The following is a 13033-nucleotide window of genomic DNA, read 5'->3' on the forward strand; positions in this document are numbered from 1 at the left end:
AAGGGGGGGTGAGTGTAACCGATGTGAAATGGCTAGTTAGTTAGCGGTGGTGCGCGCTAATAGCGTTTCAATCGGTGACGTCACTCGCTCTGAGACTTGAAGTAGGGTTGCCCCTTGCGTTGCAAGGGCTGCGGCTTTTGTGGCGCGATGGGTAACGATGCTTCGTGGGGTGTCAGTTGTTGATGTGTGCAAGGGTCCCTGGTTCGAGCCCAGGTTGGGGCGAAGAGAGGGACGGAACCTACACTGTTACAGGTGCATGTTCATTAATTGTTTATGGGTCATTGAACAAGCATGGGAAACAGTGTTTAAACCCTTTACAATGAATATCTGTGAAGTTATATGGATTTTTACGAATTATCTTTGAAAGACAGGATCCTGAAAATGGGACATTTCTTTTTTTGCTGAGTTTAGGTACAATTGACTTGGATTTGTGCCACAAATGCTTAAAAGTTAGCATTTGAAACAGTGGCCTGGTTAACAAAAACAAAGCATGGATTGCTGTCATTCCTTGTCCATAGACTGCTTAAGGAAACCCATATGTAATTTGGGTTGACTATCCCTTTAAATTCTGCCCGTTGGTTGCACGGAAAAAAAATAGTTATGTTCACTCAGTATCTTTAGAAATTGGACATAGGCCTACCGACTGCCATGTATTGCTTTGCTTTGTCAAGTCTTAATCAAAATCTAGGTGCTATAATAAGCGTTGTTGTGGGTAATGCTAGTAATTTACCACCAAGTGGCAGCATACATCGTTCAGACATGACGTCCGCCTTTCAAATGCTTCAAGTAGGAAGTGAATTCGTCTTTTCGTCAGACAAACTATTTTGGAGAAAATCAAATATTCGTTAATCGTTGACTGGTATAAAACATGTTTGGCTGTGAGTATTTACCATATAACAATTAGCAGCACTGAAAACCTGACGGACATCAGATTATAAAGTAAGTGCGCAGAAGCAAAAGCATATCAACTTTCCACATTGTCAGCTGAACTAATGCTTTGTCATTTTCCTTCAATTCAAATTGAATACTGTATATCATCATTTAATAATGTCATGTTTTCAATGCTTAAATAATTGATAGGCCATCTAATGTGTTTGTCATTGTCTAATTCAGGTAGCCTATTTTAATTAGAGTTATATTATATATTTTCAAAATGATGAAGATTTGTAATTTGAAACAATATTTATGTAAGGAATGTATAGTAAGGATGACAGACAGATACAATGCGTAAATGCTGTTATCAAGTGGCATTCATGGTTTGTACTCCAAATCTATATAAAGGAGAAAGTGTTACATTAAATTACAAAGGCCTACACCCTTAGCGATATTGTGGCAAAAAAAGCTCATTCATCTAAACATCTCATCCAACAGAACGTATAAAAATAAGGTATCGCTTTATCTAATCCAGCAGCAGGCAATCATAGACATGCAATCAGTCCGAGATAAGATACAGTGATGCTGCATATCAACGCTGCATATCAAAATCTTTACAGCAATGTTGAGGACTTTGGCCTCCTCCTATGTCTTTGTCTCCTCGTGTGTATCAAATGCAGGGAAATTATTTTATAGAGGCAGGTTGAAGGTTTATAGTGTTGCACTATAAAGAGCAAATCAATATTCTTTCAGGCTTCACACAGTCCAACACCAAGGTGCTTTATAGAAAGAGCATTACAGCTTTAGACAATATCAGTCATACTTGTTCATGTAAGAGAATGTATGGCTGATGCCACCTTTTAACAGCAGACGGGGTTGTGTTTCCTCTTCTCCCAGCAGATAGGACGGTGTTTCAGACCATGGTCACTGTCGGACACCCCAGTGCCTCCAAGGAGGGCACAGAGGCCATCATGCCTCAGGAACAAGAACCACAGAAGAAAAGATTTCGGTCCCACTCCCAACTATATGGAGCCATCGGGGACAGCATAGGCAATTTAGGAGATAACTGCCCGACTTGTCGGGGAATAGGGCGTATTCCAAGAGGTAGGTGGCCCACTTCTGCCAGACTGACTACTTAGTTGTTCCTGTGATTAACTTACATTTCAATAATGTGACTATTTCCATGTTGGTATTCTAAGACTTGCTGATGGGATTCGGGAAGTGTCTTCCTTAAACTATTGATAACCCACACTTGATTTAAGAGAAGTGATGTTGTGTGCAGGAAGGCTGACATACCAATAGAGCCATATCTCTAACTGTGAAATAGTAACCCTCCTTACTGTTCTCTGTATAGAACATGATCAGCTAGTGGCAGTCATCTCATGTTCAGACAAAAGACTGAGGCCCAGCCGCACGTAAGTGTGTGTGTGTGTGTGTGTGTGTGTGTGTGTGTGTGTGTGTGTGTGTGTGTGTGTGTGTGTGTGTGTGTGTGTGTGTGTGTGTGTGTCTGTTTTTGTGCGTCTGATTGTGTGTGTTTGAGTGACTGTGTGATGTGTTTTACCCATACGTGACACTGTATACAGTAAGATTCTTTGTGAATTTAATCAAAATATAATATTTTGCTTCATAGTTGTTTACTCAAATTTTCCAGGAAACTCTACGTGTGTATCTCGGTGGTGCTGTGTCTCCTGATCTGCTTTCTGATCCTCTTCTTCCTCTTCCCACGGAGTATCTCACTATCCCCTGTCACCGTCCAATCAGTGATGGTCTTCTTCACCCCAGACAAAGTTGAAATGCAAGTCACTGTAAGTATACATGCCACACTCCCGTAGACATCAAAGACAACATGTGATCGCTCATTGTTTGGTCTATTGCATGAGGTCAGTGTGATCAAACTATGCGTTTCCTCTTCTAGAATGTTTTCAACTTCACCAATGACAATTTTGCGGAGATGGAAGTCTTGGACTTTGATATGCAAGTGCTGATCGATGAAACAGTGATGGGCAGAATCAAGATATTTAATATGACCTCTGTCAAATCACGTTCAGAGAAATTGGTGAGTTTGATATTGTTGTTTAATATAAATCATAATGGATCAAGTAGCCTAGCGGTTAAAAGCGTTGGGCCAGTAATTGAAAGGTCGCTGGTTTGAATCCCGAGCTGTCTGAGTGAAAAATCTGCCGATGTGCCCTAGAGTAAGGCACTTAACCCTATTTGCTCCTGTAAGGCGCTCTGGATAAGAGCGTCTACTAAATGACTAAAATGTAAAATTACACAATTGTAGTACTGTCGTGCAAAGCACTTTCCTTTAAGGTCCTATATGAAACAATTTGACCTCAATTCCCGATATAATTGAGTTTTCCGGTCTCCTTTTTTATGTTCGTACAGTATACTGTTGTCATACCCATAATAATTGAGGACCCAGGCCTGAAGTAAGCATGATGTTTATTATCACTTATATGTTCAATATCATTACCATCACTACTTCTAAATTAGGAATGAAATATAGTATTATCTGTGTACATTATGGTACATCAACTGCTCGTGGCTAGGACTTACAGTGCATTCGGAAACTATTCAGACCCCTTGACTTTTTTCACATTTTGTTACGTTACAGCCTTATTCTAAAATGGATTAAATTGTTTTTTCCCCTAATCAATCTACACACACTACCCCATAATGACAAAGCTAAAAAAACACGTTTTTAGAAATGTTTGCAAAAAAAAGTGGAAAAAGTCAAGGGGTCTGAATACTTGTCGAATGCACTGTATATTAATTAAACTTAAAGTACGTTTTTGGTTTTTCTTTTCAAAATATGATTTTCCTTATGTTATATGTATAGGCTAATAAATGTCTTTGTAACTCTTCTGTTTCAGTAATTACTGCAAGTCAACCTCCATAAGGATTCACACCTTGTTCTTACTTTTGCAGTGGGTATCACACTTTTATTTTAAGATATGTTAATTAAAGGGCCAACCATAAACACATCCGACTCACTACATACACTTCAGCATCAGACTACTAGGCTGTAGCATGCCTAGCTTCAGTGCTTGTCTATAGTATGCCCCATTGACTTCCTATTTCAACATACACTATAGTGTACCGACCCTAGGTTTATAAGCGCAGATATCGACTCTGAGCATGCTTTTGGGCACAGTCGATAGCGCGCTGGACTTCGGGCTAGAAGGTCGAGGGTTCGAGACCTGCTCCCTGCCTGTTTCATTACATTGGTGTCAGAAGTGATCGAACCTTGCATCCACAACAGTGCGTGTGCTTGGCCGGTGAGCGCGTTCCTATAAAACGTAGAGTCGCAAGCTAGCGCGAGGACGCGCTCTTTGAAAGCAGGGAGTAGTGTAACGACCCTGGGTTGATAAGCGAGGATATCGACTCTGCCACTTGAGCATGCTTTTGGGGCACAGTCGATAGCGCGCTGGACTTCGGGCTAGAAGGTTGAGGGTTCGAGACCTACTCCCTGCCTGTTTCATTACAATATATACAAAAGAATGTGGACACCCATTCAAATTAGTGGATTCGGCTATTTCAGCCACACCCGTTACTGACAGGTGTATAAAATCGAACACACAGCCGTGCGATCTCCATGGACAAACATTGGCAGTAGAATGGCCTTACTGAAGTGCTCAGTGACTTTCAGCGTGGCACCGTCATAGGATGCCAGCATTCCAGTTAGTCAAATTTCTGCCCTGCTAAGTGCTGTTATTGTGAAGTGGAAACATCTAGGAGCAACAACGGCTCAGCCTCGAAGTGGTATGCCACACAAGCTCACAGAACGGGACCGCCGAGTGCTGAAGCACATACCGGGTAAAAATTGTCTTTCCTCGGTTGCAACCCTCACTACAAGTTCCAAACTGCCTCTGGAAGCAACGTCAGCACAAGAACTGTTCGTCAGGAGCTTCATGAACTGGGTTTTCATGGCCGAGCAGCCGCACACATGCCTAAGATCACTATGTGCAATGCCAAGCGTCGGCTGGAGTGGTGTAAAGCTCGCCGCCATTGGTCTCTGGAGCAGTGGAAACGTTCTCTGGAGTGATGAATCACGCTTCACCCTCTGGCAGTCCGACGGATGCCAGGAGAAAGCAACCTGCCTAAATGCATAGTGCCAACTGTAAAGTTTGGTGGAGGAAGAATAATGGTCTGGGGCTGTTTTTCATGGTTCAGGCTAGGCCCCTTAGTTCCAGTGAAGGGAAATCTTAGTGCTACAGCATACGATGACATTCTAGACAATTCTGTGCTTTCAACTTTGTGGCAACAGTTTGGGGAAGGCCCTTTCCTGTTTCAGCATTACAATGCCCCCGTGCACAAAGCGAGGGCCATACAGAAATGGTTTGTTGAGGTCGGTGTGGAAGAACTTGACCTGCCTGCACAGAGCCCTGACCTGAACTCCATCAAACACCTGTGGGATGAATTGGAACGCCGACTGTGATCCAGGCCTAATCGCCCAACATCAGTTCCCTACCTCAGTAATTCTCTTGTGGCTGAATGGATGCAAGTCCCTGCAGAAATGTTCCAATATCTAGTGGAAAGCCTTCCCAGAAGAGTGTGGGCTGTTATAGCAAGAAAGGGGGGACAGACTCAATTTTAATGCCCATGATTTTGCAATGAGATGTTCGACGAGCAGGTGTCCACATACTTTTGGTCATGTAGCGTATCTCGACTGGAACTGCCCAGGCACTCAAACATACATATCCTGTACTTCTAAGAATGATTTACAAAGTAGTTTTGCTGACTATTCTTGTCAGTGGCCTTGAAGACCTTTAGCGAAGTAAACATGTATTGACCAACTTCTTTTCACCTAGACAAAATCAGAATTTTGCTTTTCAAGACCCAACACTAATACTACTGGAGCCAAAATAGGAATGTTTTTAGCCTTTTCAAAACATGGCTGAATTCCCCCTTTTCAAGCCACATGTTCAAAATATGTCACTCATTTGTTTCATGTCTGTTTGGGATTAATCAGGCTGTAAACCTAGTAACAGTGTAACTATAGTCATTCCTTTTAGCTCATAAACCAACCCAATGTACAGTCGTTGCCTTTGTTATTACCGAAAAAGGTAGTCAGGAATAACAAATGTTTGAACTTTGACCATTTTTCACATTTTGAAACAGGAGACTGTGCACTTGCAGTTGAAGATTTCAAAATGTCCGCCTTAATATTCCCTCTTTGTCTTTCACAGAATGACAATGAATGTCTCCTACCTGGCTCACTCAGAGCAGCTGTCCAAAGACACCTTTGAGTACATTGACTGTGGAGCCAACACCACCTTTCCCCACCCTATCGGGCAAATGATTTTTGAACGATGAAAGCCTGGCAACGAGGGATTCCCAAAGTGAAAATATGTATTATAAACAAGATAGACTCATCAAAGGGAAATGTATACGTATTGTAGTAGACAATATTATTCATTCTAGTATTGTCCTCTGCTCTGCCCACATTATTTGCTGTGCAATATTCTTCTAAAGTAGTTTTCTGAATGATTTATGAACTGTGCCCACATTATTTGCGGTGCAATATTCTTCTAAAGTAGTTTTGTGAATGATTTGTGAACTGTGAAAGTACATGTTGGTTGTTTTAACATAATTGTAGGGATTTCGAACATATATGAGATGTGTGATAATGATTCAGAATACAAATTAAATTCCACAAGTTATGTTATGTGTATTTTAAAGTTTACTGCATTGATATTCAGTATGCAATTGGCTTGTAATTCCATTAACCTCCATTAACCTTACAGTATATAACAAGGTAAATAACATTTCCTAAGTGTTGCCATGATTTGACTGTGAGAGGAATGGTGCAGTGAAGTGACAACTTTCCTGGACAGGGTGTGGACTCTGACTATTTGCACACTTGGAACTTTTGAGGGACATGGCTGAAATACCTAGAACCTTACCAGCTTTTTGAAGTATTTCTTTGAAGACACTGACATGAGATGTGTGGGGGGGTGCATGTCCCAGTGCATGATGTTTACAGCTACATATGTTGATGTACTGTAGGAGCGGTTGTTGTTGACATTGAGAGCCTCTAACAATAAGGTGGTGCTGTCATGCTGTCCTTAGCAACCACTGCTGGGAGTACTGGATGGACTGAAACACATCAAACAACAATCTTCATAAATCTGATGTCATCAATGCAGAGTTTCGGATTTGTCCTTTTAGAAAGAATCCCAACTTTGGAGGTTAAATCAAGTTTCTATATTATTGAATTTCCTTGTCAATCATCATAACATGATTAGTAAAATAAATAGGCCATATTCTACTCTCAATTTCTTAGATTGAAACCATGAAAGCTGAGCCCCTGATATCTAGAGGTCCTATGGCAGTAGAATGGACATGTTTGGCTAAAGTTGTCCCCATCACTCAACAGTGTGATGCAAGAACTGAACTCACTATCTGTTGTCAATCTGGGCACTGTAGCTGTCTTAGTGTGCACACTTGCAGTGCACAGTTTTACCTGCTATAAAGAGAAAAGCATATAGAGAGAGGGTTATAAAGAAGTTATATTCAATTAATTGCATAGACATTTATAACCTCTAGCAAGGGATGAGAATACCTTAACCCAGCGACACATCCAGCACAATGGGTAGGACTGGCATGTTTAGCGCCTCAGACTGGCTCTCTACCATCAGAGCAGGTCACTTCACATCCTATAAATCCAAGAGAGAAATCATCTCTTTATACACATTGCTAAGGCTCTGTGATTTCGTCTACCGCTGGAGTAACATTGTGACCTTGACTGAAATAGCTACGGTATCAACAATGTCCTACTGTCCTATACGTCTCCTACTTTAATTAATGTCATCGATAATGAAAAGAACAGTGGCCCTCCCTGCTTTATGAGTGATAGTCACGCGGCTTTCAGCCTGCGCCGTGCTTCCCGCTACATGGCTGTCATGTTAGTACATCACGCTATGAAGAAGGAGGACGTTTAGAGTAGTGGACCACACAGCGTAATCTGCGCATGGTAATTACCCTGATTGAGGAGTACTCAAGAACCTGGCCTCATTTGAGTGGTAAGGCGAATGAATCCGACTGTCAAAAGTCGGACACTACCCACTGGGCACAGACCTCAATTGAACTCCACATTGGTTCAAATTATGTGGAAGCTATGGGCAATGCCTACAGATAATTTGTTCCTTTAACATGGTGGGATCATTTTGCGCCTGTAAAATTAATTATGTGAGAAATGGCGGAGGAAACCCATTTAACTTGTATTTTTTTATCCGTTACATTGAAATTGAACTGCGAAAGTAATTTTTATGTGCGCTATGTCATCGTGCACAGCCTTTTATCTGCAACAAATCAATTTGATGGAAACACATTTCTGGTAGGAAAATGCACATTGTTTTTATGCAGATTTTCGAATATTCACATGAAAATCTGTCGCCAGTTGAACGCAAACCTAGTTACTGATGTGGTTTTCCAACAGCAGGGCTCAGTGCAACATGGCAGTAGTGTTGCCAGTAACCACGTTTCCAATCCACCGTTTTTATGGTAAAAATACTTAATGACCTTTGATCACATAAACTTTGTAAAATTCATGCAGTCAACATGTAGGTGCAAGTCGGGCAATTTTTATCCTAGTAATGTAATACACTTTGAAAGGCCGTGAACTTCACAAAAGGGATCCACTCGAACGCGCCCCCTATGACGCAATCCTTTGAAGAGACATAAAAACTGCATTCACAGACTAGCTACATCTAATCACAGAATCGAGTTGAATATAATAGAATAACTGTTTGCGCAATAATACATAAGATCAATTCACCAACTGCATTGATTATGTTTATGCTAAAACATATTTTTCTCTGTTTAAAAACAAAGACAACATTGTAATTTATTACTTTCCTAAATAGACAAAAATGCACTTGCCAATGAGCTCTGCAGACAGCAACAACAGGACAACATCAACTGCCTTTACTGAAGACAGATCTGACTGTGCTTCTGGTTGTGGCATCATGACATGACATGATAATGACAATGCAAGATTAAACAAAACTGTTTTGTTCAACGAATTCCATTCCATTCTTACCTAGTGTGTGGGTAGGGGTTATGTTTGACACAAGGTGGCGCCAAAGTCTGTCCATACCATAGAATTAGGAATTAGACAACTTTATAGGATCTCTATGGTCCATACACTCAGCAGGAGAATAGATTATTGAGTGACGTCACCTCGGGTTGTGGTTCTAGCAGTTGTGCGCGCTATTCCACTCCACTGTTATTGCTCCACCAGTGCAGGGAGCAGACGGACAGATATGAGCGCGCAGAGATAAACTATATTTGGATGTATGAATATATGGATGTGGTCGCTGCGCTAGGATTATGCCATATTTGTACATTCAAGAGGTCTAGAAGGTAAATATATTTGACAATAGTTTTTATCAGGTTATTATACGATTTTGTACAGATAGAGATGTGCTATGCACATGGTTGGTTATAGCGGTTTCATTCCAGTAAAATGTCTCACTCATTGAAGGCAAATCTGTAGTATTATCACATATTTCATTCCTCAGAATGGTGCCAGAATTACAGTCAGGCTATTTTCTTCAATCTGATGTTCTCCCAATTAAAGAGTTGGGATGGCAGCAAAGACGTTTTCTTTTTTTATAACAGCCTATGGAGAAAATATGGGTTGTGTTTATTGAAGTTGTGTGTTTTTCTTTAGAAACCAAAGCCTCATAAAAACAATTGGATTATAATCGCAATCATATCCCAGCATTAACTGCATTCAATGTGCAAATGCATAGATATTCCCTCATTCATATTAAACTTGTAAGCAATGTGCCCCAAGACAGCCATTGGGATTTGACTGTATTATGAGGATTAGAATAGTGGCAAAAAAGACAACTATAACAACCAGCCACCAATTAAATGTTGTTAGCCCTACCGCTCCTTACAATTTTAAACCCAAACCATAATTTATCTTGATCAATTCAGAATCAAATTGTGCTGTCTGGACATTTCCTATGACCAACAATTAAATTGACCGTGTCTTAGGTTATGGCTGTTATGGTTGTGGTTTTATTCCAAGAAAGGATAACCAATTGGTCTCAATTGTTGCTTGGCTAGTTGCAATTCAATTGAATAAGAAATTGCATTAATCATTGATCAGTCTCATTATATGCAAACATATCAACTAACCATAGAAGCAATCATTAATGTGTTGTATTAAAGTGTCTAATGACATTTCCTGTCTGTGTCATTGTTTATTATTGTGTAATAGCACCTCAATTGTTGTGATACCTGTCAATCTCATTGTCTTTAAATAGTAACTCATTATTGTGTTTGTGTTTTGATAAGGTCCGCAGTCCTGCAGCCATCCAGTCTGCCACCTTCACCTTTGAAGAGGGTGCCAATGCCAACCTATTAGAAAGGATTAACTAGAATTTGCCACCTCACATAAAGAGGTGAGAACATCCCATTGCCATGGGGAACCAGCTGACCGAGATAGCCCCCAACACCCCTTTCCTGCAAAACTTCCAGTCCTTGCATGTGGTGGTGATTGGCCTGGATGCGGCTGGCAAAACCTCTCTGCTCTACAGACTGAAACTCAAGGAGTTTGTCAAGACCATCCCGACCAAGGGCTTTAACACGGAGAAGATCAAGGTAGCGGTGGGCAGCTCGCGTGCCATCACCTTCCAGGTCTGGGACGTAGGGGGCCAGGAGAAGCTACGGCCCCTGTGGAAGTCGTACACGAGGCGGACCGATGGCATGGTGTTTGTGGTGGACTCCACCGAGACCGAACGTATGGAGGAGGCCAAGGTGGAGCTTCACAAGATCACCCGTACCTCGGAGAACCAGGGGGTGCCCGTCCTGGTGCTGGCCAACAAGCAGGACCTGGCCTCGGCTCTGTCTGTGAGCGAGGTGGAGAAGGCCCTGGCTGTCCATGAACTGAATGCCTCCACCCTGCACCACGTACAGAGCTGCAGCGCCGTGGATGGACAGGGCTTACAACAAGGCCTAGAGAAACTCTACGAGATGATCCTGATGAGGAAGAAGATGGTGAAACACAACAAACATAGAAAGAGATAAGCCTTTGGTTGTCCTGAGTTACAGGGATATTTATGTACTGACTATGTGACTCTTTGAGCGGAAGTCCCGCTCCTTTAAATAAAAAGGAGGGCTTTTTGGCCAACAAAGGACCAATTCCAGATGGCCCAGGGGTCAGGAGAAATGGATTTGGCCTTTATGTGACATGCAGTATTGATACACTGTGTCTTTCATACCTTGTATTAGCCACGCAGCTGCCATTTAGATGCAAGAAATACGTAATAGCCACGACAGGATGTAGCTGCCTATGACATATTTTATCACACAAAGTTGGACTCACTTGTTTACACCACAACACTTTAGAAATATGATACTGAACTTTGAACTCTGTACTCTGGATTTGAACAAAGACACATTTATATGATATGAAGCTAAATGGTATAGATATCAAATGGGACACCAAGGCTATTACAGTATTATTTAAAAAAATTAATTCCAAGTGCATTGCACTTCCGCCACAGAGTTTCAGTTGGATTCACAGACTGTTTTCAGAAGTTGTAAAATGTTTGTAACCCTGAATAATTAATAAATCAGCAAACTGTATTAAATATATGTTGATATCTGTTGAGACAATATCATAGTGTAAAGCTAACACAGCATGCATTTTAATGGGGCTTGGACTTAGAAAGATACCAAAGACACTTTTTATTTAGCTGTATGTTGTTAAAGGATGGCAAAAGGAAGCCATCTTCAAATCAAATTTTATTCGTCACATGCTTTGTAAATAACAGATGACGACTAACAGTGAAACGCTTACTTACAATGCAGAGAGAAAGAAAATAAATGAATAATAGAAAAGTAATAATACGTAATAATGAAAGTAATAATAGATACACAATGAGTAACGATAACTTGGTTATCTACAAGGGGTATCAGTGCCGAGTTGATGTGCAGGGGTAGGAGGTATTTGAGGTAGATATGTACATATAACAGTAGCAGCAGCGTATGTGATGAGTCAAAAAAAGTTAGTGCAAAAATGGTCAATTCACATAGTCCAGGTAGCTATTTGGTTAACTATTTAACTACATACAGTACCAGTCAAAAGTTTGGAGAAAACCTACTCATTCAAGGGTTTTTGTTTATTTTGACTATTTTCTACATTGCAGAATAATAGCGAAGACATCAAAGCTATGAAATAACACATATGGAATCATGTAGTAACCAAAAAAGTGTTAAACAAATCAAAATAGATTTTAGATTTTAGATTCTTCAAAGTAGCCACCCATTGCCTTGATGACAGCTTTGCACACTCTTAGCATTCTCTCAACCAGCTTCACCTGGAATGCTCTTCCAATAGTCTTGAAGGAGTTCCCACATATGCTGAGCACTTGTTGGTTCTTTTCCTTCACTCTGCGATCCAACTCATCCCAAACCATCTCAATTGGGTTGAGGTTGGGTGATTGTGGAGGACAGGTCAACTGATGCAGCACTCCATCAATCTCCTTCTTGGTCAAATAGCCCTTACACACCCTGGAGGTGAGCTTTGGGTTATTGTCATGTTAAAAAACAAATGAGAGTACCACTAAGCACAAACCAGATGGGATGGCATATCACTGCAGAATGCTGTTGTAGCCATGCTGGTTAAGTGTACCTTGAATTCTAAATAAATCACAGACAGTGTCACCAGCAAAGAGCCGCCACACCATCACACCTCCTCCTTCATGCTTCACGTGGGAACCACACATGCGGAGATCATCCGTTCACCTACTCTGCGTCTCACAAAGACACGGCGGTTGGATCCAAAAATCTCAAATTTGGACTCATCAGACCAAAGGACAGATTTCCACCGGTCTAATGTCAATTGCTTGTGTTTCTTGGCTCAAGCGAGTCTATTCTTATTATTGGTGTCCTTTAGTCGTGGTTTCTTTGCAGAAATTTGACCATGAAGGCCTGACTCACGCAGTCTCATCTGAACAGTTGATGTTGAGATGTGTCTGTTACTTGAATTCTGTGAAGCATTTATTTGGGCTGCAATCTGAGATGCCGTTAACTTTAATGAATTTATCCTCTGCAGCAAAGGTAACTCTGGGTCTTCCTTTCCCGTGGCGGTCCTCATGAGAGCCAGTTTCATCATAGCACTTGATGGTTTTTTAAA

At 41.1% G+C, this 13033-nt stretch overlaps 2 protein-coding genes and 1 long non-coding RNA gene across 7 annotated transcripts; 2 read left to right on the forward strand and 1 right to left on the reverse strand.

Annotated features, from left to right (window-relative positions):
- Positions 1 to 734: 734 nt before the first annotated feature.
- Positions 735 to 7020, forward strand: LOC106579335 (transmembrane protein 106B). Of its 4 annotated transcripts, XR_001322628.2 has the most exons (9): positions 740 to 939; positions 1771 to 1977; positions 2228 to 2288; positions 2525 to 2678; positions 2789 to 2929; positions 3262 to 3305; positions 3750 to 3803; positions 6066 to 6354; positions 6417 to 7020. XR_001322628.2 is itself a non-coding variant. In XM_014159165.2 (8 exons), exons 2-8 carry the CDS (start codon positions 1794 to 1796, stop codon positions 6190 to 6192), a joined length of 765 nt encoding a protein of 254 aa, XP_014014640.1. In that variant the 5' UTR covers positions 735 to 939; positions 1774 to 1793; the 3' UTR covers positions 6193 to 7020. The 4 variants fall into 4 exon arrangements, 3 of the variants coding, with proteins under 3 accessions (XP_014014640.1, XP_014014639.1, XP_014014642.1); XM_014159165.2 differs by having other exon boundaries at positions 735 to 939; positions 1774 to 1977; positions 6066 to 7020; XM_014159164.2 differs by having other exon boundaries at positions 785 to 878; positions 1774 to 1977; positions 6066 to 7020.
- A 211-nt stretch (positions 7021 to 7231) lies between these two features.
- Positions 7232 to 11490, forward strand: LOC106579387 (ADP-ribosylation factor-like protein 4D). Of its 2 annotated transcripts, none has more exons than XM_014159230.2 (2): positions 7232 to 7901; positions 10189 to 11490. In XM_014159230.2, exon 2 carries the CDS (start codon positions 10315 to 10317, stop codon positions 10918 to 10920), a length of 606 nt encoding a protein of 201 aa, XP_014014705.1. In that variant the 5' UTR covers positions 7232 to 7901; positions 10189 to 10314; the 3' UTR covers positions 10921 to 11490. The 2 variants fall into 2 exon arrangements, with proteins under 2 accessions (XP_014014705.1, XP_014014704.1); XM_014159229.2 differs by lacking the exon at positions 7232 to 7901 and adding an exon at positions 8930 to 9243.
- LOC123729014 (uncharacterized) lies at positions 7280 to 8989 on the reverse strand. Its single transcript, XR_006760736.1, has 3 exons — positions 8921 to 8989; positions 7442 to 7535; positions 7280 to 7345 (listed from the first exon to the last, which is right to left on the reverse strand). It is a non-coding gene; the product is annotated as an uncharacterized lncRNA (long non-coding RNA).
- Positions 11491 to 13033: the final 1543 nt, after the last annotated feature.

This window comes from Salmo salar, chromosome ssa19 (assembly GCF_905237065.1).
Source record: "Salmo salar chromosome ssa19, Ssal_v3.1, whole genome shotgun sequence".
Taxonomy (NCBI): Eukaryota; Metazoa; Chordata; class Actinopteri; order Salmoniformes; family Salmonidae; genus Salmo; species Salmo salar.

Excerpts from the sequence above, each read along its gene's own strand:
- LOC106579335 (XM_014159164.2), top strand. Across the intron at positions 1,978-2,227 it reads AATAGGGCGTATTCCAAGAG|AACATGATCAGCTAGTGGCA; the intron begins GTAGGTGGCCCA and ends TTCTCTGTATAG. Across the intron at positions 2,289-2,524 it reads AGACTGAGGCCCAGCCGCAC|GAAACTCTACGTGTGTATCT; the intron begins GTAAGTGTGTGT and ends CAAATTTTCCAG.
- LOC106579387 (XM_014159230.2), top strand. The coding sequence starts at position 10,315 with ATGGGGAACCAGCTGACCGAGATAGCCCCCAACACCCCTTTCCTGCAA.